General features: G+C 52.8%; 2 protein-coding genes across 4 annotated transcripts in view; one reads left to right on the forward strand and one right to left on the reverse strand.

The window, feature by feature from the left end:
- Positions 1–2,161: 2,161 nt before the first annotated feature.
- On the reverse strand, positions 2,162–6,721 carry ANAPC15 (anaphase promoting complex subunit 15). Of its 2 annotated transcripts, XM_066584968.1 has the most exons (5): positions 6,650–6,721; positions 4,582–4,704; positions 4,452–4,511; positions 2,561–2,695; positions 2,162–2,490 (listed from the first exon to the last, which is right to left on the reverse strand). In XM_066584968.1, exons 2-5 carry the CDS (start codon positions 4,699–4,701, stop codon positions 2,443–2,445), a joined length of 363 nt encoding a protein of 120 aa, XP_066441065.1. In that variant the 5' UTR covers positions 4,702–4,704; positions 6,650–6,721; the 3' UTR covers positions 2,162–2,442. The 2 variants fall into 2 exon arrangements, with proteins under 2 accessions (XP_066441065.1, XP_066441064.1); XM_066584967.1 differs by lacking the exon at positions 6,650–6,721 and having other exon boundaries at positions 4,582–4,716.
- A 113-nt stretch (positions 6,722–6,834) lies between these two features.
- The window catches only part of CCM2 (CCM2 scaffold protein), a 35,890-nt gene continuing 19,409 nt past the window's right edge, over positions 6,835–23,315 (forward strand). For both annotated transcript variants that reach the window (XM_066585610.1, XM_066585611.1), the window contains exons 1-2: positions 6,835–6,939; positions 11,812–12,110. In XM_066585610.1, coding sequence (XP_066441707.1) covers positions 12,081–12,110 — 30 coding nt within the window. In that variant the 5' untranslated portion in view covers positions 6,835–6,939; positions 11,812–12,080. The remainder of the gene's footprint in view (positions 6,940–11,811; positions 12,111–23,315) is intronic.

A 23,315-nucleotide genomic window follows, 5' to 3' on the forward strand; every position in this document is an offset into this window, starting at 1 on the left:
TTATATATAATTTTTTCTTTCTTCCCAGCAGAGACAAGATGTGCAGCGTGGCAGAATAAAGGTTTAAGGCCGCCTGCACAGGGCAGAGCCAGAATCTGCATGCAGGAGCCCGCAGCGAAATCCGACGCTGGCAGCAGCAGCAGCAGCAACGTCCACACGTACCTGTAGTTTCTTTTCTTTTTCTGTACTGCGGACAGTCCTCACGGCTCGCTGTCAGACATGCACAGTACAGAATTTATATATTTTTTTAAACTCCTGCCTTTCCCACATGACCAACTAGTGATGACGCAGAATTCGCAACTTTTCCACAATCTCAATTAAGGAAGGGCCGCAGGTCGGATGGCTTCCATTGACTTTAGTAGAAACAGTCTGTGTGAAATCCGTCCAATAATGGAGAATGCTGCGATTTTTTTTTTCCTTCGCAAGCAGAAACCATTGGTTATTGCTTGTGTTTAGAAGGAATCGATTTTGGTATTTGCTGGGGATCCGCCCATCGTGGATTCCTCAGCAAAAAGCTGCTTGTGTACACAGGTGGTCGAAGTTGTGGATTGTCTGTGGATTTTAACCAAAGGGTTGAAATCCACAGCAGAAAGGCGCAGAATAAATAGACATGCTGCAGATTTAGAATCCACAGCGTTTTTCAAAAAGGTTGCAGATTCATCGTGGAAACTTTCCACTTCTCTATCTGATGCATTTTGCGCCTAGTACATATGGATAGTCCAGGACACTACATGCTGCTCCGACTGGCCGGCACATTAGTCTGCACTGAACATTTAGCTCCCTCATATTGCAGTCTGGCTCTCTGCATGCTACTAGGGGATATGGTGATCGGGCCTGCCCTGCAAGGTATCACCATGAACCTCTGGGATTTTATTTAGCCATTAGCGAGATAGCGTAGGTTCTGGTGTGTGCGCAGTGGCCTTGCCGTCGCCCGTCAGCTTATGTATTTTGGCTAAAATTAGAGATGAGCGAACGTACTCGGTAAGGGCGATTTCGCAATCGAGCGCCGCGATTTTCGAGTACTTCACTACTCAGGTGAAAAGTACTCGGGTGCACCGGGGGGCGGGGGGAGGCGTGGGGGGGTAGCAGCGGGGAACAGGGGGGAGCCCTCTCCCTCTCCCCCCCACTCCCCGCTGCAACCCCCCGCGCCGCCACGGCGACCCCAGAATTTTTTCGCCCGAGTACGGAAGCACTCGAAAATCGCGGTATTCGGGCGAAAAAGGGGCGTGGCCGAGCACGTTCGCTCATCTCTAGCTAAAATACAAACTTAGGCTGGATTCACACGAACGTATATCGGAAGAGCCAGGAGCAGGAACTGAGCTCCTGCCCCCTCTCTGCCTCCTCTGCACTATTTGCAATGAAAGGAGGTGGTTTGGAGCGGGGCTAAATTCTGATAATTAGCCCCACCCCACCCCCTCTCCTAATTGCAAATAGTGCAGGGGGGGAGGAGAGGAGGCAGAGCACTGCTCCTGGCTCTTCCAGCCCCCCCCCCCCCTCCCCTGCAGTGAGAGACGACGTATATCGGCTGGGCGTGAAAACCCAGCCGATATACATCTGAATCCAGCCTTTCTGTGAGTTTCTGCATTGCTCCAATGTCAGACGAGGTCCGACACCATTTCTAACACCATGCAGGATAGCTCTCCGACATTGGAGCGCTGTCCTGCGTAGTGTTAGAAATATGCAATGCAGTTATAGGATGCCTTTGTTTGGCACTGAATTACAGAGATAGATATTAGAGAAATTCTAAATAGTCTTATTATATAAATGCATGTTATAACTAATAATGACCTGTAATGAGGATTGTATTAGCAATTGTTTTTTTACATAAACGTGAGTTCTGAGTGTTTCACATCGGGATCATGCGTAATAATACTGTACAATATATATTTAATGTTTCTGTTGAGTAATTCCAGGGAATCCACAACGGGTGCTTTTTCCCCACCCAAGAGCTGCGGAGTGTGAGGGTGGCAGGGGAATTGGATTTGAAAGGGTTAAGATCCCTGCTTGTTGTCAGTGAATGAAAGCATTCCCAGTTTACAACTACGAAATGAAAACTCTACAACTTTCAGAAGCCTAGAACGAATGATCTTACAGCCAAGTGAACTTGACGACCGTGAGAACTAACAAGACAGAACCTCAGATAAAGATGACAAGGGGCGGCTGTATAAAAATTGTGCGTTTATTGTAAAATCAATAAATATCAAGTAACAGCAGTCACAAACATCCCCCCACCCTCCAAACCAAATAGAACGGGGCAGGTCCACTCCGATCTGGTCAATAGTCAGTTATCAATGTACTAAACAGATCCTGAGTGAGAGATCCACAATCTGGCTGCAGTTCTGGGCGGCATCTGTACGAGCGGATCCAGCAGAGGGAGCACCCCACCCATTCTGCGCTGCCTCCTACAGGTTATCTCGGGATCGAACATCATGTGAAGGAGTCTCAGATCATCCACTGGTCCTGGTCCTGCTCCGCTCCCTCCATATCAGCCTGAGGACGATCAAGAGAAATCAGTCCTGAGCGCCCAAGACGTCACAGGATCACGGGATCATCAACTCACCTCTATCTCACCATCATCTGGAGACTCGTTGTAGTCATTCATCTCATCCATGTCCTGCATGTCCTCATCATCTTCAGAGTCTTCCTCGCTATCCTCATCATCCTCGTCGTCTTCCTCTTCCTCCTCGTCATAAGGCTGGCAAACGCAAGTTTAAAAATAATTGAGATCCTAGATCTGACTACTAGTGGAACCTTTACTGATAAATCTCATTTTAGAGGAGGACTCTGCTGTAGCGCATCATGGGAAATGTAGGGTTTCCACCAGGATTTTCCGTAAGGCTGCATTCAGATGACCGTATTTCGGCTTGGTTTTCACGCCGAGCCGATATACGGTGTCCTCATCTGCGGGATGGGGGGGGGGGGGGGTGGAAGAGCCAGGAGCAGGAACTGAGCTCCCACCCCCTCTCTGCCCCCTGCACTATTTGCAATGAGAGGAGGCAGGACAGGCGTGGGGCTAAGTTTTAAGAATTAGCCCCACCCCGTCCCGCCTCTCCCCATTGCAAATAGTGCAGAGGGGCGGAGAGGAGGCAGAGAGGGGCGGGAGCTCAGTTCCTGCTCCTGGCTCTTCCAGGCTCCCCCCCCCCCCCCCCCCCCGCAGAGAGAGACGACCGATATCGGCTGGGCGTGAAAACCGAGCCGATATACGGTCGTCTGAATCCACCCTAAGACTGATGTAAAAGATGTGGCAGAGTGCAGTGCATGATGAAGACATAGACGCAGATAACCGATCCCAGAAAGCTGACTGCAGAATTGTGAATGCAGCTCTGGGCTTGACAGGAAGTAACTAAAGATGGTAAATAAGACGTCCAGTGTTACATTCTCTGCTGTATAGCTAAGGCCGGGCTCACACGGGCGGACCGAATTCCGTCTGTGAGACCAGCCGGCGAACCTGCGTACCTGAATTTTCTGTATTGCGGATGACCACAGCAGCTCGCCGTCGGTCATGCGCAGTACGTTTTTTTTTCCAATGTTTGTATTTCCTGTACCATCGCTAAGCGATGACGCAAGTACCCGCAGTCCAAACACAAGATTAATTGCGTATGGTCTGCAGGTCAGACCATACGTTTCATGGTCTTCAATGGAGGCCATCTGTGCGGAGTCCACGGCAAAATATGCTGTAATTTTTCTTCTGCTCATGGAATACGCAATTCATATCTGCAAGTGTGAACGGAAAAGCAAGAGTCCGTGTTTTTCAATATCTGCGTTTTGCTGGGATCCACGGTTTCAGTTTTCCTGCTCCATTTGGAGAGCAGGAAATTGGCACCCCCTTTGTGAACTGTTCCATCTTATGACGAAAGCGAACGGATCCTCATTGACTATAACGGGATTTGTTCTAATTGTCGACCGGCAATCCGGCATTTTAACCCTTTGCAATCCAATTTTGAATTCAGGATTTCCTATGGGGCTTTCTCTTTCTGCCATTATACAATGGCGCCATCTGCTGGCTAGAGCCAGTACTGCGGTATGGGACATGCTGGAGAGGTCCCCGACAACAGAGCAACCAGTAATCTACAGTAATAATACCCTGCTGGATGTCTTCTGACAACAGAGCTGTACAGCCTTCAATCAGAATGTCTTTAGACATCAGACAGTGGATTGGAAAGGGTTAAAGTGAAATCGTGCTGCTTGCTAGCGCAAATCAGCGGGCGATGACCAAGGAGTGAGAAAGGTAAATCTGCCTGATCAGAGATTCTCACTCACAGCACTGCATACACCGTGCAGGGGTCTGGGAAAGCTGGGTGACGATCCTCGATGGGCTACAATGTCGGCCGCATTAGTTGTCACACAACTTTCCCTCAGGTATTACTAAGAATTGGGAAAGGAGAGAAGTGGACGCGTCAGTGCAGCATACAATGCGCGGTGTCCCTGCCGCCTAGTAGAATGGTCCTCACCTCGGAGGCGGGTTTCCCGATCGGCACCAGGTTGTTGTCTTTTTCAGCGATACTCTGGAGCTGGGGAGAACATGGACATTAGAGTACAACAGGCAACGGCAGGGAGGTGGCGGCCATGCTGTGGACTCACCCAGGCCTGGTGCTGCTGCTCCTGCTGCTGCAGCTCGTTCTCATCCACGCACGGCCGATCCAGGTTAAACCACAGCGACTCCGTGACTTGTGGGAACAGCGACGGGAACAGCGTGGCCATGATCTGAAGAGACATATAGGGTCACATGACTATGAGGAGTGCCGACACGGAACCATTAGGCCGTCCGCACAACGGTGGATTTTTGCTGTGGAATCAGTATTAGGCTTCCGCACCGCAGATCCGCAGCAAATACCGTCTATAGCGTGCTGCGGGGAAACGATGCTTCCTGCACACGAGCGGAAATCAATTGCAGTTTCCACTTGTGGAGGGGGGGGGGGGGGGAAGAGAAAATATAATTAATTATATATATAACATGTACACACCCCGTGGCTTGGCGACAGCGCGGGACATAAAGACAAAAAAACCCACAGATGTACTGCGCATGCGAGTACGCGATCATACACGGTACAATTTCACCGCCATACGCAGCGGTGCACAAGGTCACGGCTGGCTCCGCAGCGTTTTACGTTTACGGCCGTGTGAGCGCGGCCTAATAGAGGTCTATTTTATTATTTTTTTTAATAATAAAACCAATGGTGGCGGTAGGAAACCGCACTCCTTCCCCGCCGCCATTACTCCGCTCAAATGCCTACTTTGGCCTACAGCGGTCACATGGTTATCTACCCACATGACAGCCTCAGCTAGTAGCACGCTTGATGGGGAAGTCACCAAAGGCGTCCGTGAGGCTGGGTTCACACAGGGCGGATTCCCGTCGGAAATCTCGCGGTTTGGCCACAGCAAAAACCGCGAGATTTCTGCCAGGAGAACCGCCGCGGTTTAAGCCGCGGCGGCTTTGAAGCGGCCCGGCCGCTTGCTTTTCCGTTGCAGCCGGCTCTCCCATAGAGGAGAGCGCAGCCATGACATAAATGAACAAAAAAGAAAAGGTAAATAGACATGCTGCTTCTTTTGAAACCGCCGCTGCGGCGGCTGGAGCCGCGGTTTCAGCTGGATTTACCGCAGCGGATTAGCCGTCCTGTGTGGACGAGGTTTCTGAGAAATCTCGTCCATATGGCTGGCTAATCCCGAGATTAGTGGCCGCGGGCAGTTTTGCCACGGGCGGATCTGCTGCGGCAAAACCGCGCCAAATCCACCCTGTGTGAACCCAGCCTAAACCTGCCGGGTGACGTAACTTGTGAAATGCCGCGGCAGCGGAAGTCCAACAGCGCCATCAGTATATTGAATTTACAGAGTTTTTGGTCACATGGGGCCCAAGAAAAAAAGTTGGAAAACCTCCTTAAAGGGGTTTTCCAAGTTTTTTTCTTTTTCTATAGGCTGCCATGGAAAAAATAAAATAAAAGCTCCTATACTCAACCAACCTGGGCCCAGGCATTACTGCACCTCTGCTCTACTCCACTTATAGGCTGCAGTCAGCCTCGGGTTGGCATGTCACAGGCTGCTGCAGCCAATCAGACAGCTCAGCAGTCAACCACTGAAACCGGTGACTTGCTGCAGTAGTCTGTGATGTCCCGTCACTGACCGCCTCTGCAGCCTGTAAACAGACCCGGCGCCGCGAACAAGTGATGCGGCGCTGAAAGTTTGAGAACTCAAGATGAATATATATATATATAACGGCACATGCAGCCATCTTCTCCCCGTGATTCGAGGGTCCATATGAAAAATCGTGGACGCCGGGGCTGGAAATCCAGCGCAGCGGGGTATGGAGGTGGGGGGGGGACGGAGGGGGACGGAGTAAGACTAATATAGGTTTTTTCTTGTGTTTACTAGAAGGTTTCAATATATACACTTTTTTCCCCAGACTAGCTCTTTAATAAAAGAAGTCTAAATATATGTAGCCCCGCCCTTTTATATAAGCCACACCCCCTTGGGTAGATCTCTCCTACTTTGCTAAGACCTGCTGCTCAGGTATCGCCCTGTGAAGGCTTCTCCCAGGTGTCACACATATCGCTACCCCCATCTATCTAGTGCGGCACATAATGCAGCTGTGCTACAAGGCAGGGTCACGTGGGATCCCCCCCCATGTACACACACGACACAGCCTTGTACTCACATCACAGCGTCCCCTCTCCTTGGCTGATCAGTTGCCTCCAGTAAGATGGCGGATAACGGTCCAACAAGCCCCGCCCGCACATGACACAAGACATAGAGTACACAAGGGCAGAACGTCTCACCGTAGTCCGGCCGCTCACATGACGTCAGTCCTCCAACCACGCCCCCTCCACTTTTCGTGCCGCGCTGTATTCTGGGAAGTCTACACCCAACATGGCAGGAGACTTGAAAAGCTTGTGGGGCGGCCGGCGAGAGGAAGAGAGCGGGGCGGAGGACGCCTGAGGCGGGACTGTGAGTGCTCCTCGTTCGTCATCACTGGGTGCCTCACTATTACCTGTCCCCTCCTAGCACCAAAGTGTGTCTCACTGATATCGGTTCCCTTCTATCCCCGGTGTCTCACTACTATGTGTCCCCTCCTTCTAGGACTGGTGTCCCACTGCTATGGATCACCCCTCCTCCTATCATCCTGTCTCACCTCCTCCTTATCCCCAGGGTGTAGCGCTATTACCTGTCCCGTCCTCTTATAACCGGGGTGTAGCGCTGCAACCCATCCCGTCCCCTCGTGGGGCTGTAGCTTGTCCCATCGCAGGGGTGTAGCGCTATTACCTGTTCCATCCTCCTCTTATGACTGGGGTGCAGAACTGCAGCCTGTCCCCTCCCCACGGCGGGGCTGGAGCGCTGCAGCCTGTCCCCTCCCCTCCCCACGGCGGGGCTGGAGCGCTGCAGCCCGTCCCCTCCCCACGGCGGGGCTGGAGCGCTGCAGCCCGTCCCCTCCCCTCCCCACGGCGGGGCTGGAGCGCTGCAGCCCGTCCCCTCCCCTCCCCACGGCGGGGCTGGAGCGCTGCAGCCCGTCCCCTCCCCTCCCCACGGCGGGGGCTGGAGCGCTGCAGCCCGTCCCCTCCCCACGGCGGGGCTGGAGCGCTGCAGCCCGTCCCCTCCCCACGGCGGGGCTGGAGCGCTGCAGCCCGTCCCCTCCCCACGGCGGGGCTGGAGCGCTGCAGCCCGTCCCCTCCCCACGGCGGGGCTGGAGCGCTGCAGCCCGTCCCCTCCCCACGGCGGGGCTGGAGCGCTGCAGCCCGTCCCCTCCCCACGGCGGGGCTGGAGCGCTGCAGCCCGTCCCCTCCCCACGGCGGGGCTGGAGCGCTGCAGCCCGTCCCCTCCCCACGGCGGGGCTGGAGCGCTGCAGCCCGTCCCCTCCCCACGGCGGGGCTGGAGCGCTGCAGCCCGTCCCCTCCCCACGGCGGGGCTGGAGCGCTGCAGCCCGTCCCCTCCCCACGGCGGGGCTGGAGCGCTGCAGCCCGTCCCCTCCCCACGGCGGGGCTGGAGCGCTGCAGCCCGTCCCCTCCCCTCCCCACGGCGGGGCTGGAGCGCTGCAGCCCGTCCCCTCCCCTCCCCACGGCGGGGCTGGAGCGCTGCAGCCCGTCCCCTCCCCTCCCCACGGCGGGGCTGGAGCGCTGCAGCCCGTCCCCTCCCCTCCCCACGGCGGGGCTGGAGCGCTGCAGCCCGTCCCCTCCCCTCCCCACGGCGGGGCTGGAGCGCTGCAGCCCGTCCCCTCCCCTCCCCACGGCGGGGCTGGAGCGCTGCAGCCCGTCCCCTCCCCTCCCCACGGCGGGGCTGGAGCGCTGCAGCCCGTCCCCTCCCCTCCCCTCCCCACGGCGGGGCTGGAGCGCTGCAGCCCGTCCCCTCCCCTCCCCTCCCCACGGCGGGGCTGGAGCGCTGCAGGCCCGTCCCCTCCCCTCCCCTCCCCACGGCGGGGCTGGAGCGCTGCAGCCCGTCCCCTCCCCTCCCCTCCCCACGGCGGGGCTGGAGCGCTGCAGCCCGTCCCCTCCCCTCCCCTCCCCACGGCGGGGCTGGAGCGCTGCAGCCCGTCCCCTCCCCTCCCCTCCCCACGGCGGGGCTGGAGCGCTGCAGCCCGTCCCCTCCCCTCCCCTCCCCACGGCGGGGCTGGAGCGCTGCAGCCCGTCCCCTCCCCTCCCCTCCCCACGGCGGGGCTGGAGCGCTGCAGCCCGTCCCCTCCCCTCCCCTCCCCACGGCGGGGCTGGAGCGCTGCAGCCCGTCCCCTCCCCTCCCCTCCCCACGGCGGGGCTGGAGCGCTGCAGCCCGTCCCCTCCCCTCCCCTCCCCACGGCGGGGCTGGAGCGCTGCAGCCCGTCCCCTCCCCTCCCCTCCCCACGGCGGGGCTGGAGCGCTGCAGCCCGTCCCCTCCCCTCCCCTCCCCACGGCGGGGCTGGAGCGCTGCAGCCCGTCCCCTCCCCTCCCCTCCCCACGGCGGGGCTGGAGCGCTGCAGCCCGTCCCCTCCCCTCCCCTCCCCACGGCGGGGCTGGAGCGCTGCAGCCCGTCCCCTCCCCTCCCCTCCCCACGGCGGGGCTGGAGCGCTGCAGCCCGTCCCCTCCCCTCCCCTCCCCACGGCGGGGCTGGAGCGCTGCAGCCCGTCCCCCTCCCCTCCCCTCCCCACGGCGGGGCTGGAGCGCTGCAGCCCGTCCCCTCCCCTCCCCTCCCCACGGCGGGGCTGGAGCGCTGCAGCCCGTCCCCTCCCCTCCCCTCCCCACGGCGGGGCTGGAGCGCTGCAGCCCGTCCCCTCCCCTCCCCTCCCCACGGCGGGGCTGGAGCGCTGCAGCCCGTCCCCTCCCCTCCCCTCCCCACGGCGGGGCTGGAGCGCTGCAGCCCGTCCCCTCCCCTCCCCTCCCCACGGCGGGGCTGGAGCGCTGCAGCCCGTCCCCTCCCCTCCCCTCCCCACGGCGGGGCTGGAGCGCTGCAGCCCGTCCCCTCCCCTCCCCTCCCCACGGCGGGGCTGGAGCGCTGCAGCCCGTCCCCTCCCCTCCCCTCCCCACGGCGGGGCTGGAGCGCTGCAGCCCGTCCCCTCCCCTCCCCACGGCGGGGCTGGAGCGCTGCAGCCCGTCCCCTCCCCTCCCCACGGCGGGGCTGGAGCGCTGCAGCCCGTCCCCTCCCCTCCCCACGGCGGGGCTGGAGCGCTGCAGCCCGTCCCCTCCCCACGGCGGGGCTGGAGCGCTGCAGCCCGTCCCCTCCCCACGGCGGGGCTGGAGCGCTGCAGCCCGTCCCCTCCCCTCCCCTCCCCACGGCGGGGCTGGAGCGCTGCAGCCCGTCCCCTCCCCTCCCCTCCCCACGGCGGGGCTGGAGCGCTGCAGCCCGTCCCCTCCCCTCCCCTCCCCACGGCGGGGCTGGAGCGCTGCAGCCCGTCCCCTCCCCTCCCCTCCCCACGGCGGGGCTGGAGCGCTGCAGCCCGTCCCCTCCCCTCCCCACGGCGGGGCTGGAGCGCTGCAGCCCGTCCCCTCCCCTCCCCTCGGCGGGGGCTGGAGCGCTGCAGCCCGTCCCCTCCCCTCCCCTCGGCGGGGCTGGAGCGCTGCAGCCCGTCCCCTCCCCTCCCCTCGGCGGGGCTGGAGCGCTGCAGCCCGTCCCCTCCCCTCCCCTCCCCTCGGCGGGGCTGGAGCGCTGCAGCCCGTCCCCTCCCCTCCCCACGGCGGGGCTGGAGCGCTGCAGCCCGTCCCCTCCCCTCCCCACGGCGGGGCTGGAGCGCTGCAGCCGTCCCCTCCCCTCCCCACGGCGGGGCTGGAGCGCTGCAGCCCGTCCCCTCCCCTCCCCTCCCCACGGCGGGGCTGGAGCGCTGCAGCCCGTCCCGTCCCCTCCGCTCCCCACGGCGGGGCTGGAGCGCTGCAGCCCGTCCCCTCCGCTCCCCACGGCGGGGCTGGAGCGCTGCAGCCCGTCCCCTCCCCTCCCCACGGCGGGGCTGGAGCGCTGCAGCCCGTCCCCTCCCCTCCCCACGGCGGGGCTGGAGCGCTGCAGCCCGTCCCCTCCCCCTCCCCACGGCGGGGCTGGAGCGCTGCAGCCCGTCCCCTCCCCTCCCCACGGCGGGGCTGGAGCGCTGCAGCCCGTCCCCTCCCCATGGCGGGGCTGTAGCGCCCTCCTCCTTACTACCGGGTGTAGGGGTATAACCTGTCCCCTCCTCCCAGCTCTCCCCTCCCAGCTCTTCCCGCGGCGTGTCCCAGCTCTCCCCTCCCAGCTCTCCCTGCGGCGTGTCCCAGCTCTCCCCCTCCCAGCTCTCCCCGCGGCGTGTCCCAGCTCTCCCCTCCCAGCTCTCCCCGCGGCGTGTCCCAGCTCTCCCCTCCCAGCTCTCCCCGCGGCGTGTCCCAGCTCTCCCCTCCCAGCTCTCCCCGCGGCGTGTCCCAGCTCTCCCCTCCCAGCTCTCCCCTCCCAGCTCTCCCCTCCCAGCTCTCCCCTCCCAGCTCTCCCCTCCCAGCTCTCCCCTCCCAGCTCTCCCCTCCCAGCTCTCCCCGCGGCGTGTCCCAGCTATGCCCGCGGCGAGTCCCAGCTCTCCCCTCCCAGCTATGCCCGCGGCGAGTCCCAGCTCTCCCCTCCCAGCTATGCCCGCGGCGAGTCCCAGCTCTCCCCTCCCAGCTATGCCCGCGGCGAGTCCCAGCTCTCCCCTCCCAGCTATGCCCGCGGCGAGTCCCAGCTCTCCCCTCCCAGCTATGCCCGCGGCGTGTCCCAGCTCTCCCCTCCCAGCTATGCCCGCGGCGTGTCCCAGCTCTCCCCGCCCAGTATCCCCGCGGCGTGTCCCAGCTCTCCCCTCCCAGCTATGCCCGCGGCGAGTCCCAGCTCTCCCCTCCCAGCTATGCCCGCGGCGTGTCCCAGCTCTCCCCGCCCAGTATCCTCGCGGCGTGTCCCAGCTCTCCCCGCGGCGTGTCCCAGCTCTCCCCGCGGCGTGTCCCAGCTCTCCCCGCGGCGTGTCCCAGCTCTCCCCGCGGCGTGTCCCAGCTCTCCCCGCGGCGTGTCCCAGCTCTCCCCGCGGCGTGTCCCAGCTCTCCCCGCGGCGTGTCCCAGCTCTCCCCGCCCCGTATCAAATTCTCAGCTGGGGGGTGTTCTACTACTTTTTGGTGTTTCCCTACCTGCGATCTTTTTTGCTCGCGGGCAATATGCTCTGCATACGTACATCCGCCGGGGAAAAACACTCACATCTGCTATCTTCTGCAACCAACCACAATTACTTTCTGCAATGTATCACAGGCCTTCCACATGTGGATTCCTCCCCGTTCGTGTGAGCCCGGCCCAACCTGTCCCCTTCTCTTATCACCACACCAGTGGGCCTCACTATTTTCTATTCCCGTTTTCTTCTTTCCAGCCTTTAATTTGGTTTTCCTGTTGCAGATGCAGCGCTCACGTGGACACTGCCACCAGGATTCAGTACAACCGCCCCAGTAATATCGCCCCATCGCATCTGCCCCTACTCCATATCCAGCTTCACGGCCGTTCCCACCAGAGGGTGCCTCGTTCCCATAATCCCCACCTGTGGCTGCCGTGCTGCAGGCATGTCATTGAACTCCCCATCACGGGCGACAGCAACACCACCCCCCACCTCTCCCCACTCGTCATCTAGCGCCCAGGATCGCAGGAGGAGGAGACTCCGCAGGTGAGAGATGGAAGATGACAGTAAGAAGGGCAAAAAGGTAAGAAGCAGTGTGTGGAGCCTGGTGTATGAGCGGTCGGTATGTGGAGTGAGAGAGTAAACTCTTGGGCTCACTTTTTGGGAAGTTGTGGGTTGTTATAATACCGTAGTATTTTCCGGGACCGAACTGTTGAGGATAAGTGATCACCTACCCTCAGGATAAGTGATCAATACTTGATCGGTGGTGATCTGCTGTTTGAGATTCCGACGATCAGCTTTCTTGGGTTATGTGATGTCATGTTCATCGGTCACTTGTTAGCAGCTCAGTCCCACTCAGGTGAGCTGCAATACCAGATGCAGCCACTATACAATGTACAGTACTGCGCCTGGTATGGATTGAAGTGTCTGGTGCTCAGGCAAGCACTACTGTCACTTCAATCAGCTGATCGGTGAGAGTCCCAAGTGGCGGACCCCACCGATCAACTACTGCTGACCCCTGAGAAGAGATCAGCAATCCTTTCATCCCAGAGAAACCCTTTAACTCTGGTTCTGTACCAGCACTATACCTGGGCTCCAGACGCGCTCACGGTTTTGCTGATTTCCTGTTGCCTCTCAGGTGGAGCGACTTCTTGTCTCCCTGCTGGTTTAATGTCTGTTGGGTTACCTGCTGCCACGTGGAATATTGAGATCTGTCAAAATAAAGTGCAAAACTCCATCTACGCTGCGGTACAATATAGGGTCTTCTCTAAATGAGCAGCTCTCATTCCTGCGGAGTTAGAGGACTTTAGCTTATGTACAAACTTCTGCAGCCTTCAGAGCTGACATTCTCCAGCATCTCCTGCTTATTCAGTGTCTGCACAGAGTGTTTTCGAGAACTTGATTCTGGGAAACTTTGTAGTCACCCCAGGCACAGTACCGTCATCTGACTTAGAAGTAAATGACCGCTCTTGAGGCGGCTCGCACAGGCCATGTTGCACAGCGTAAGACTCCTCCATTGATTTCAATTGGGCTTCTCAGACGGGCGTTCGAGTTTCTTGAACGCTGTCTGCTCTATTAACCCCTTGAGTGGCACGCCCGGAAATTTTCCGGGACGAGCTCCACTGCTCATAGTGACATAGCCCGGAAGATTTCCGGGCTATGTATCACTATGGGAGCTGCAGAGCACAATGCCACAAGCTGTGACAGTGTGCTCTGCCTGCACAGACCCACAGAGAACAAAGCAAGGGCTTTGAAAAACCAGCAGAAGATATTGCCGACATGTCGGCAATGTCCTGCTTTGTTTACAGGTTGCCATAGAGACCATCGGCTTGTCAGAAGCAAGCCGATGGTCTCTGTGGCAGGGAGAGCTTGGTGCTTGGCTATCAGAGGACAGCTAGGTACCTGCTCTTACAGCAGAGATCAGAGAAAACCTCCGATCTCTGCTGTGTTAACCCTTTACATGCTGCAGTCTATGTGACTGCAGCATGTAAAGGGCTGTCACTGCAGCATGTAAAGGGCTGTCACCATCGGACCCCCAGAATGTGATCAGGGGGTCCTGATGGGTCCCTGTGGAAGTCCCCTAAAGGGACAAAAAAAAAAAAAAAAAAAGTTTAAAAAAATTATAAAAACACTTGTCTCCCTTTACTTTGTAAAAAAATCAAAAATACAATCACACATGTGGTATCCGTGTGCGTCGTAATGACCCAGAGAAGGAAGTTAATACATTATTTAACCCCTTAATGACATGGCCCCTTTTTTTCTTTTTTCCCCATTTCTTGTTTTCCTCCCCCCCCCGTTTAAAAAATCACAACTTGTCCCGCAAAAAACAAGCCCTTATATGGCCATGTCAATGGAAAAATGAAAAAGTTATGGCTCTTGAGACGCAACTGCAAAATTAGTTGAAATTCAATGATTAGACCATTTTAAAAAACCTGCTCTGGTGGGCACGACAGGGTGGTAGGAAACCCGCCACTCAAGGGGTTAAAGTGCGTTTTAGCCTTTTTTTTCAATGCACCTCCTCACTCATTGCAATGATGACGTGCATTAAAAAAACGCTGTTAAATGCCGCATTTTTACAGACCCCTCTGTGAGAGCAGCCTTTATTGTAGGAACTCTGGTCAGCTGTTAGGAAGGTGGGGGTCTGTCCTCAGGCTTGCTGACTGTTTCCACTAACATGCAACAGCATGCAGGATCAGCATAGAATATATAATGTATGAACACGGTGACTCCACCAGCAGAACAGTGAGGGCAGCTCTGGAGTATAATACAGGATATGAGTCGGGGTCAGCACAGGAATAAATGTTTACAAAACGTCTCAACTTTTTTTTAAGCTGCTGAATCCTGTAAGTAAACTGTGACTTGGTGCTCATATGTGGAGACACCCAGAAGACGTCTTGTGACTCTTTCCTGTTTACCTCGCATACTGGTGTTTCTTTGCGCAGCGGACGCTCATCCTCCAGTTCTGTACGTCACAAGCTTGTGTATTGGAATTGTGGGAGTGTTGCGGGATGACTCCGCTCATGTGATGTCAGTAGCCCGGGCTTGTCCCCCTTATGTAACTTCCATTGCAAACAAATGAGATTCCTGAAAATCCAGAAAACCTCATTAGATTTAGTGGATTAAAGGGGTATTCCAGGACTTTAACTATTGCTGATGTGTCTTCCGGATAGGTCATCGATGATTGATTGGGAGCCCGCTGATCCCCACTGATCTTCAGCCTGCTGTCGTCATTGCTGGTCAGCGCCAGAAGTGTAATAGCTGACTTCACTGCCATTGAAGTCAATGTTAGCGCTGCTTCATATTACACTTCTAGCGATGACGACGTCCGTCCCGCGGCAATAAAAGACCGTACAATTGGCTGAATGGTTGGATCCCTGTTTGATCAACTGAGGACTGCTCATTAATAGTTAAAGGCCTGGAATCCCCCTTTAAGGAGCTGTTGACATGACAGGAAGCACCTCCTCTGTTGTAGCAGATGCTATTAATAAGTGTAACATCTGCTGAGGGGCGTTGTGGAGGCCACAGAAGCATACTTCACAGGAAGTTGCTTGGGGCGCTGAAGGCTGTCCCCCTCCTTATACCTCGCACAGGTCTGTAAGACCGTCACACCATGTGGCTTCGGGTGGTCTGTGAACATGCAAAAGTATTAGGAGAAGGTTTGCAATTTTTTATGCTTTGTTTCAATCCTCACCATTTACAAGATTCCTACTTGCTGTCAGTGAATGGAAACCATTGCATACATCCAGGCACCGTGTTCTAAACGAATACTAGGGTCGGGAAGGGTATCGTTTCTCCTCAACGAGAACACCTAGAAGGTGAGTGAGGAGACTTATAAGGCCATCCATATGCAAATAAGGGAGATGGAACAATACCTCTGCAGCGCCACCTATTGGAAGGCAGCATTACTGCAAGTCAATGTTAGACTCTTTTTCACAAGCCTTATAACAATTACCTTTTTTTTTAAGGCTTGTATAAAGAGTCTAACATTGACTTGCAGGAATGTTGCCTTCCAATAGGTGACGCTGCAGAGGTATTGTTCTATCTTCCTTATTTGCAAACGAATACTCCTCACAGCTGAGGGTTTGTTCCAATAGTATCCAGTCTAGACAACGATAAGCATGTCGGCAGCACAAATCTCTCTCCTACTGTGATAGTTTGTTACAATGTATCAGTGCAGATAACACGAGTCTGCAGTGGCTATAGTAACAAACCCTCCACTGTGAGATGCATTTGATAAGCAGCTTCTCATGATACACGGATTAAACATGGAACCAGAGATCTCTGCATTATTGATGGCGTGGTGTCCAGTGCTCTCAGCTCCACCTTGTAGATCTCTGCTGGTAACACGGTCCGTCACCCCGGGGCGACAGCTGCTGTATAGAACAACTGCCTCCTCCGGTTGTACACGGTGGGGTTTGGATAACTTACACGGCTCCTATTACATTACCTGAGAAGGAACACTGGACACTGGCTGGGATCTGTGCTAGTAATGGTCGCGTCCCGCCCCTCAGCACTCACAACCGAAAATTCAGTGTCCCTGTAATCCCTAGTGGAAGTAGTGCAGCCGTGTAATATGTCATTACATCAGAGTATGTCCATCAGAGTAATGCGCCGTTACGTAGTATGTCCATCAGAGTAATGCGCCGTTACGTAGTATGTCCATCAGAGTAATGCGCCGTTACGTAGTATGTCCATCAGAGTAATGCGCCGTTACGTAGTATGTCCATCAGAGTAATGCGCCGTTACGTAGTATGTCCATCAGAGTAATGCGCCGTTACGTAGTATGTCCATCAGAGTAATGCGCCGTTACGTAGTATGTCCATCAGAGTAATGCGCCGTTACGTAGTATGTCCATCAGAGTAATGCGCCGTTACGTAGTATGTCCATCAGAGTAATGCGCCGTTACGTAGTATGTCCATCAGAGTAATGCGCCGTTACGTAGTATGTCCATCAGAGTAATGCGCCGTTACGTAGTATGTCCATCAGAGTAATGCGCCGTTACGTAGTATGTCCATCAGAGTAATGCGCCGTTACGTAGTATGTCCATCAGAGTAATGCGCCGTTACGTAGTATGTCCATCACTATAATGCACCACCGAGCCAGGTCCATCAGCAGGAGAGTGCTCTAAAGGATGCCTTCACACATGTTGTGGAAAATCTGCAGTATTTACCATACAAGCCATGTGAGCAAGAATTCAAAAATCTCACCCATATGGAAAAACTCTGCAGCCAAATAAATCAGGGGCGCCTCAATTTATGCAAATATGGCCCTTGAAGGGACCCTGAGGCCGCTTTCAACCGCGACACAGAAATCTCACGTGAATATGAACCTCATTCTTGTAAGTGTAGTCATATACATGAGTTTTTGGTTTTTTTTCCCCTCATTCTGCAATGCGGGAAAAAAAAATCGAAACATGTCCTATATTTTCACGTTCAATGAAAAAGGAAAACGCATCGCACAACGCGCAATCTGCACGCGAGTGCGATGTTAGGTTTCCAATTGAAAATAATCCTCAGGCGCGGCTTCCCAGAAGTGATGGGAGGTATTTTTGACAGAAACTCCTTACATCCACGGGTAAATCGCACATTGGCGAGTGTGAAATCGGGCTGAGGGTTACCGTCCGAAATCATGCTCGCCCGTGTGTAGGTAGACTAAGGCTGCTATTACATAGCGCTGTTAACCTTCATTTAATAGTGCTAACCCGGCAGTTGTTGAGAACATGTGAGCGCTAGCACCTCCCCCAGGCGCTTGTGGAATAGCAGCCGAAGGGCACATTGTTTATAGACCTAATACAGGCAGCATTAACCCCAATGATTTGTATTGGGATATTCAGATGAGTGTCGAGCTTTGGTCGACATTGCGGACTGAAATCGCCCATTAAAGTCCATGGGGTGACGTGTAAACAGTACATATAATTGTGACCTCAATTGGACCTTCTTGCGTGTGAGAAACACTATGGTAACAGATGCAATACGCTCATTAAAAAAAGCAATTGTGCCCTAAATACACTAAATGCACACATGAACGCAGTGAAAACAGTACAATATTTACACACCAAAATCGTATGTGTCCGTGTGCCCTAATGCTGGCGCTCTACTCTGACTCAGCAAAGTATATGGACGGAGTAATCTATGCATGTAGTCATATTCAGATTGTCCACTAGGTGGAGATGAAGCCCACTTTTCTTTCCATGTGGATGGAAGGATGTGATTATAATGTTCGTTACTAGGGATGAGCAAGTATACTCGCTAAGGCACTACTCGCTCGAGTAATGTGCTTTAGCCGAGTATCTCCCTGCTCGTCCCTGAAGATTCGGGGACCGGGGCGGGGAGAGTGGGGAGGAACGGAGGGGAGATCTCTCTCTCCCGCCGCGACTCACCTGTCAGCTGTGGCGGCTCCCGAATCTTCAGGGACGAGCAGGGAGATACTCGGCTAAAGCACATTACTCGAGCGAGTAGTGCCTTAGCGAGTATACTCGCTCATCCCTATTTATTACTTTTGGGGAAAAAGACATCTTTCACCCGACCAACGTCAATCAACGTGTGCAGAAAGGACATGAATTTAGCACAAGTGCAATGTATTAGAGGAAAACCGCTAGCTAGTAACATAGTATTTAAGGCCCAAAATAGACACGCGTCCGTCCAGTTTAGCCTGTCACCCCCCCAATGTTGATCTAGAGGAAGGCAAACCCCCCTCCCCCCAATAAGATAGAAGCCAATTTTCCCTATTTTTTTTAATTTTTTTTAAAGGGAATAAATTCCTCCCCGACTCCAAGTCCGGCTAACATAATAATCCCCGGATCACCGACCCTACTGAAGTAATCAGTGATAATAACATGTAATATTGTATCGCTCAAGAAAGGCATCCAGGTCCCTCTTGGCCTTTTTTTTTAATCTAATTGGCCATCACCACGTCCTCAGGCAGAGAGTTTCATAGTCTCGCTGCTCTTACAGTAAAAGAAACCCTTCTATGTCGGTGTAGAAACCTTCTTTCCCCTAGACGTACAGGATGCCTCCTTGTTACAGTCACAGGCCTGAGTATAAACAGATGATGGGAGAGATCTCTGTATTGTCCCCTGATATATTTATACATAGTTATTAGCTCGCCCCTCAGCCGTCTTTTTTTCTAAAGTAAGTAACCCCAGTTTTGATAACCTATCTGGGTATTGTAGTCTGCCCATTCCATTTATTACTTTAGTTGCCAGTCTTTGAACCTGAACAGATGCCCAAAACTGTCCACCATATTCCATGTGTGGTCTGACCGGTGACTTGTAAAGAGGAAGAACAATGTTCTCATCATGTACCCCCTAGACCTCTTTTGATGCACCCCATGATCCTATTTGCCTTGGCAGCAGCTGCCTGACACTGGTTGCTCCAGTTAAGCGTACCGTTAACTAAAATCCCCAAGTCCTTTTCCATGTCAGTGTTACCCAGTGGTTTCCCATTTAGCATGTAATGGTGACATGTCTCCCCTGCCCATGTGCAGAACCTCACATTTATCAGTGTTAAACCTCATTAACGACTTTTCTGTCCCCCATTTCTCCAGATCCATTTACAACTGTTTTGTATCATCTGGAAAAATTGATAATTTACTTTACAATCCTTCTACCAGATCATTAATATAGAGAATCTTGTTTAGGGTCCTTCCGCCCTTCAATATAAATGTCTAAAAACGATTGCTGATTGTCAATATAGCAAGTTATAATGTTCGAAAAGCATGCATTTATATGTAACAACAATTGTTATTTTTTTTTCTTGTTGTTTAATAGCTTTTGAGATTGCCTTTCCTTCTGTCTCCTCCACTAATGACTAGTAGGTACCTGGTTACACGAGGGCCTCTAATGCCATCGAATGGTCATTTTTAGGTCATCCTAACAATCAATCACCACAGATTTACACACGTCCGCTATTAGTTGGTCCTCAATATGTTGTCTGTGAGCGCTGCTTCAGATCATTTCCAAAAGTTGGCTTGAAGTTTGTTCCTGGGTCTCCAGTTCTTGGCCCCATTGCCTCTACGTCTTGGGCCGGCTGCACACGGCAGAGCTGGATTCCGCATGTAGAATCCCACAGCGGAATCCGGCCCTACCAGTAGTAGCATCACTCTGTACTGATCCACACGGCGAGTTGTCGGACGTGCGCCATACAGATTTTCTTATTTTTTGAACTCCCGCTTTTCCTGCGGAATCCGCAAACTTTCCGCATTTACATTGCAGAACGGCCACAGATCGGACGGGTTCCATTGATTTTTTTTTTTTTTTTTTTTTTTTTTTTTTTCCTCTGCTTGTGGAAACCACAATTGGTTTTTGCAAGTGTGGATGAAGAATCAATTTCCCATAGCATGCTATGGGAGTTAACGGCTGCGGATTCCACAGCAAATATCCAGCCGTGGGCAGGAGCCCCATGTAGTGTCACACTTCGCCACTTTGTATCCCACACAGTTTATGAACCTTCAGTCTATGGCCAGTTTCAGACAAACTACGGATCCATACTACAGGCGTGGTACAGATGACATGGCAGCTCTTGGCGTCGGTATGTCATCATGGTTTGATCTGTATTTGTTGTCATTGGTTTCATTTTCTACTGGAGAAATATGGATCCGTATTTACCCAATAGAAAATACTAATGAATTCAAATACAGAGGCAAAAATGGAGAAAAGTGGCGCGGGGCGCGGTTTTAGAACACTGCTGTAAATGGATGCATAGACTTACATTAGCTCTGTATTACGGTCTGCAAAACACAGGCCAAATACAAAGTAAAATACCCTCATCTGAAAGGGCCCTATTAGTAGATGTTTATGTACAGCTGCATTGAAAGTTGATCTCCTCGCACTTCTTAAGGCCCATTTAGACACAATGATTATCACTCAAAAGATGTATTTTGAGCGATAATCGTTGTGTCACTTAGAGCACAAGATGAGGGATCATCTTGCGCTGCCAGCGGAGGATGCAGAAGACAAGCGGGGTGTCCCTGCTTGCCTTCTGCATCCAGCTGTTCTCTGTTCGGAGCGCCCGGCTGTTATACAGCCGAGCGCTCCATCTGGGGTATGCAGAACACAGCTGGACCGCTCTGTTCTTCATACCCAGCCTGTCATCAGGGAGCGGGATACAGCTGAAACAATAGTATCAGCTGTATCCCGCTGTGAATTCCTGATAAGGCTCATCGTTGTCTTCTTACTTTGAGATGGCAGCTATTCACAAAGCAGAGACCCTCCAGTGTAACTAATGCATATTTTGAAATGCTTTTTCTTAATAGGTCAGATGCAGATAAATTCCTGCGTGCTGCCGGCAACAAGTGCGCAATGACATTGTGTACTTGCTGTGTGCCACCCATTGCCATGCAGTATCTTGGCGTGTATAATACGCGCCAAGATAGAGCATGCTGCGCTTTTTCCCTTGTGCACACAATTCGGGTGAGCGGCAATGTGTTGCCGCCTATGAGAGACTAGTATAGATTATTCCACGCAGAATACGCTGTACCAATCTCCTGTAGGCAGCCATGTTGCTGCTTACACAAATTGCGTGAAATATGCATACAAGAAAAATCGCAGCATGGTCCATCTTGACTCCTATGTGGACATACACGACATGATAGTAAATGGCAATTGGCGGCACGCAGCCACTAGGATGAGAATGACCCTCCTTCTAAAAGGCAAACTATCACCTAATAGATGGTGTTAGAAAGACGTCTGCAACCGCCGCAGCGCAAAAGAAGTAACATACAACAGAAAAACCGCATACGTGAACTATGCCACGCAACGATTGGGAGGTTGTGGATGCCATAGACTTCTCCTGTGCTCATGCAAGTCCCTATACTACACCCAATACATAAATAAGAAGCATCTGGCCTTTGCTGCCGTCTCCCCACCCCCCGGTGACATGATGTTTGTGCAGAGCAGGTGAGGAGCGCTCCGTCCTGGAAACTTTCTGTGAGTTCTGCACTTTCTCATTCTGCAAACTGATCTGCGTTTCCAGCGCCGGTGCCAGAACAATCATAACAGGAAAGCGGAACATACCGGGTGTTGTCTGCTGCAGCTCTCCTGCCTTACCTTGTCTGCCCCCTATGGGCATGCAGGACCGTGCCCACAGCGCAGCCACAAACCTGGAGAAGGTTGTGGGATAATCATAGCAAGAGACCCAGACTAAATGATTCATATTCGGTGTTCAGTAACAAACTTTGTATCCACACAGTAGAGCGGGGGAGGAGAATTGACAATTCACAGATGTAGTTGTCAGTAAAGCTGATTGGAATGTTGTCTGGTCTTGCCACATAATCAGCAACAATTGATACTGCCCCGTTATGGCATTGCTACAATATTGCCTTCTATGTACAATATATAGAACTACTATAATACTGCGCACCTATGTACAAGAATATAACTACTATAATACTGCCTCCTATGTACAAGAATATAACTACTATAATACTGCCCCCTATGTACATGAATATAACTGCTATAATACTGCTCCTCATGTACAAGAATATAACTACTATAATACTGCCCCCTATGTACAAGAATATAACTACTATAATACTGTCCTCCTATGTACAAGAATATAATTACTATAATACTGCCTCCTATGTACAAGAATATAACTACTATAATACTGCCTCCATGTACAAGAATATAACTACTATAATACTGTCCCCTATGTACAAGAATATAACTACTATAATACTGCCCCCTATGTACAAGAATATAACTACTATAATACTGCCCTCTATGTACATGAATATAACTGCTATAATACTGCTCCTCATGTACAAGAATATAACTAGTATAATACTGCTCCCTATATACAAGAATATAACTACTATAATACTGCCCCCTATGTACAAGAATATAACTACTATAATACTGCTCCTATGTACAAGAATATAACTACTATAATACTGCCCCCTATGTACAAGAATATAACTACTATAATACTGTCCTCCTATGTACAAGAATATAACTACTATAATACTGCTCCTATGTACAAGAATATAACTACTATAATACTGCCTCCTATGTACAAGAATATAACTACTATAATACTGCCTCCTATATACAAGAATATAACTACTATAATACTGCCTCCTATGTACAAGAATATAACTACTATAATAATGCCCCCCTATGTACAATAATATAACTACTATAATACTGCCCACTATGTACAAGAATATAACTACTATAATACTGCCCACTATGTACAAGAATATAACTACTATAATACTGCCCACTATGTACAAGAATATAACTACTACAATACTGCTCTCTATGTACAAGAATATAACTACTATAATACTGCCCCAGATGTACAAGAATATAACTACTATAATACTGCCCCCTATGTACAAGAATATAACTACTATAATACTACCTCCTAAGTACACGAATATAACTACTATAATACTGCCCCCTATGTACAAGAATATAACTACTATAATACTGCTCCTATGTACAAGAATATAACTACTATAATACTGCCCCCTATGTACAAGAATATAACTACTATAATACTGCCCCCTATGTACAAGAATATAACTACTATAATACTGCTCCCTATGTACAAGAATATGACTACTATAATACTGCCCCCTATGTACAAGAATATAACTACTATAATACTGCCCCTATGTACAAGAATATAACTACTATAATACTGCCCCCTATGTACAAGAATATAACTACTATAATACTGCCCCCTATGTACAAGAATATAACTACTATAATACTGCCCCTATGTACAATAATATAACTACTATAATACTGCCCTCTATGTACAACAATATAACTACTATAATA

The sequence above is a fragment of the Eleutherodactylus coqui genome, chromosome 12 (assembly GCF_035609145.1).
Source record: "Eleutherodactylus coqui strain aEleCoq1 chromosome 12, aEleCoq1.hap1, whole genome shotgun sequence".
NCBI lineage: Eukaryota > Metazoa > Chordata > Amphibia > Anura > Eleutherodactylidae > Eleutherodactylus > Eleutherodactylus coqui.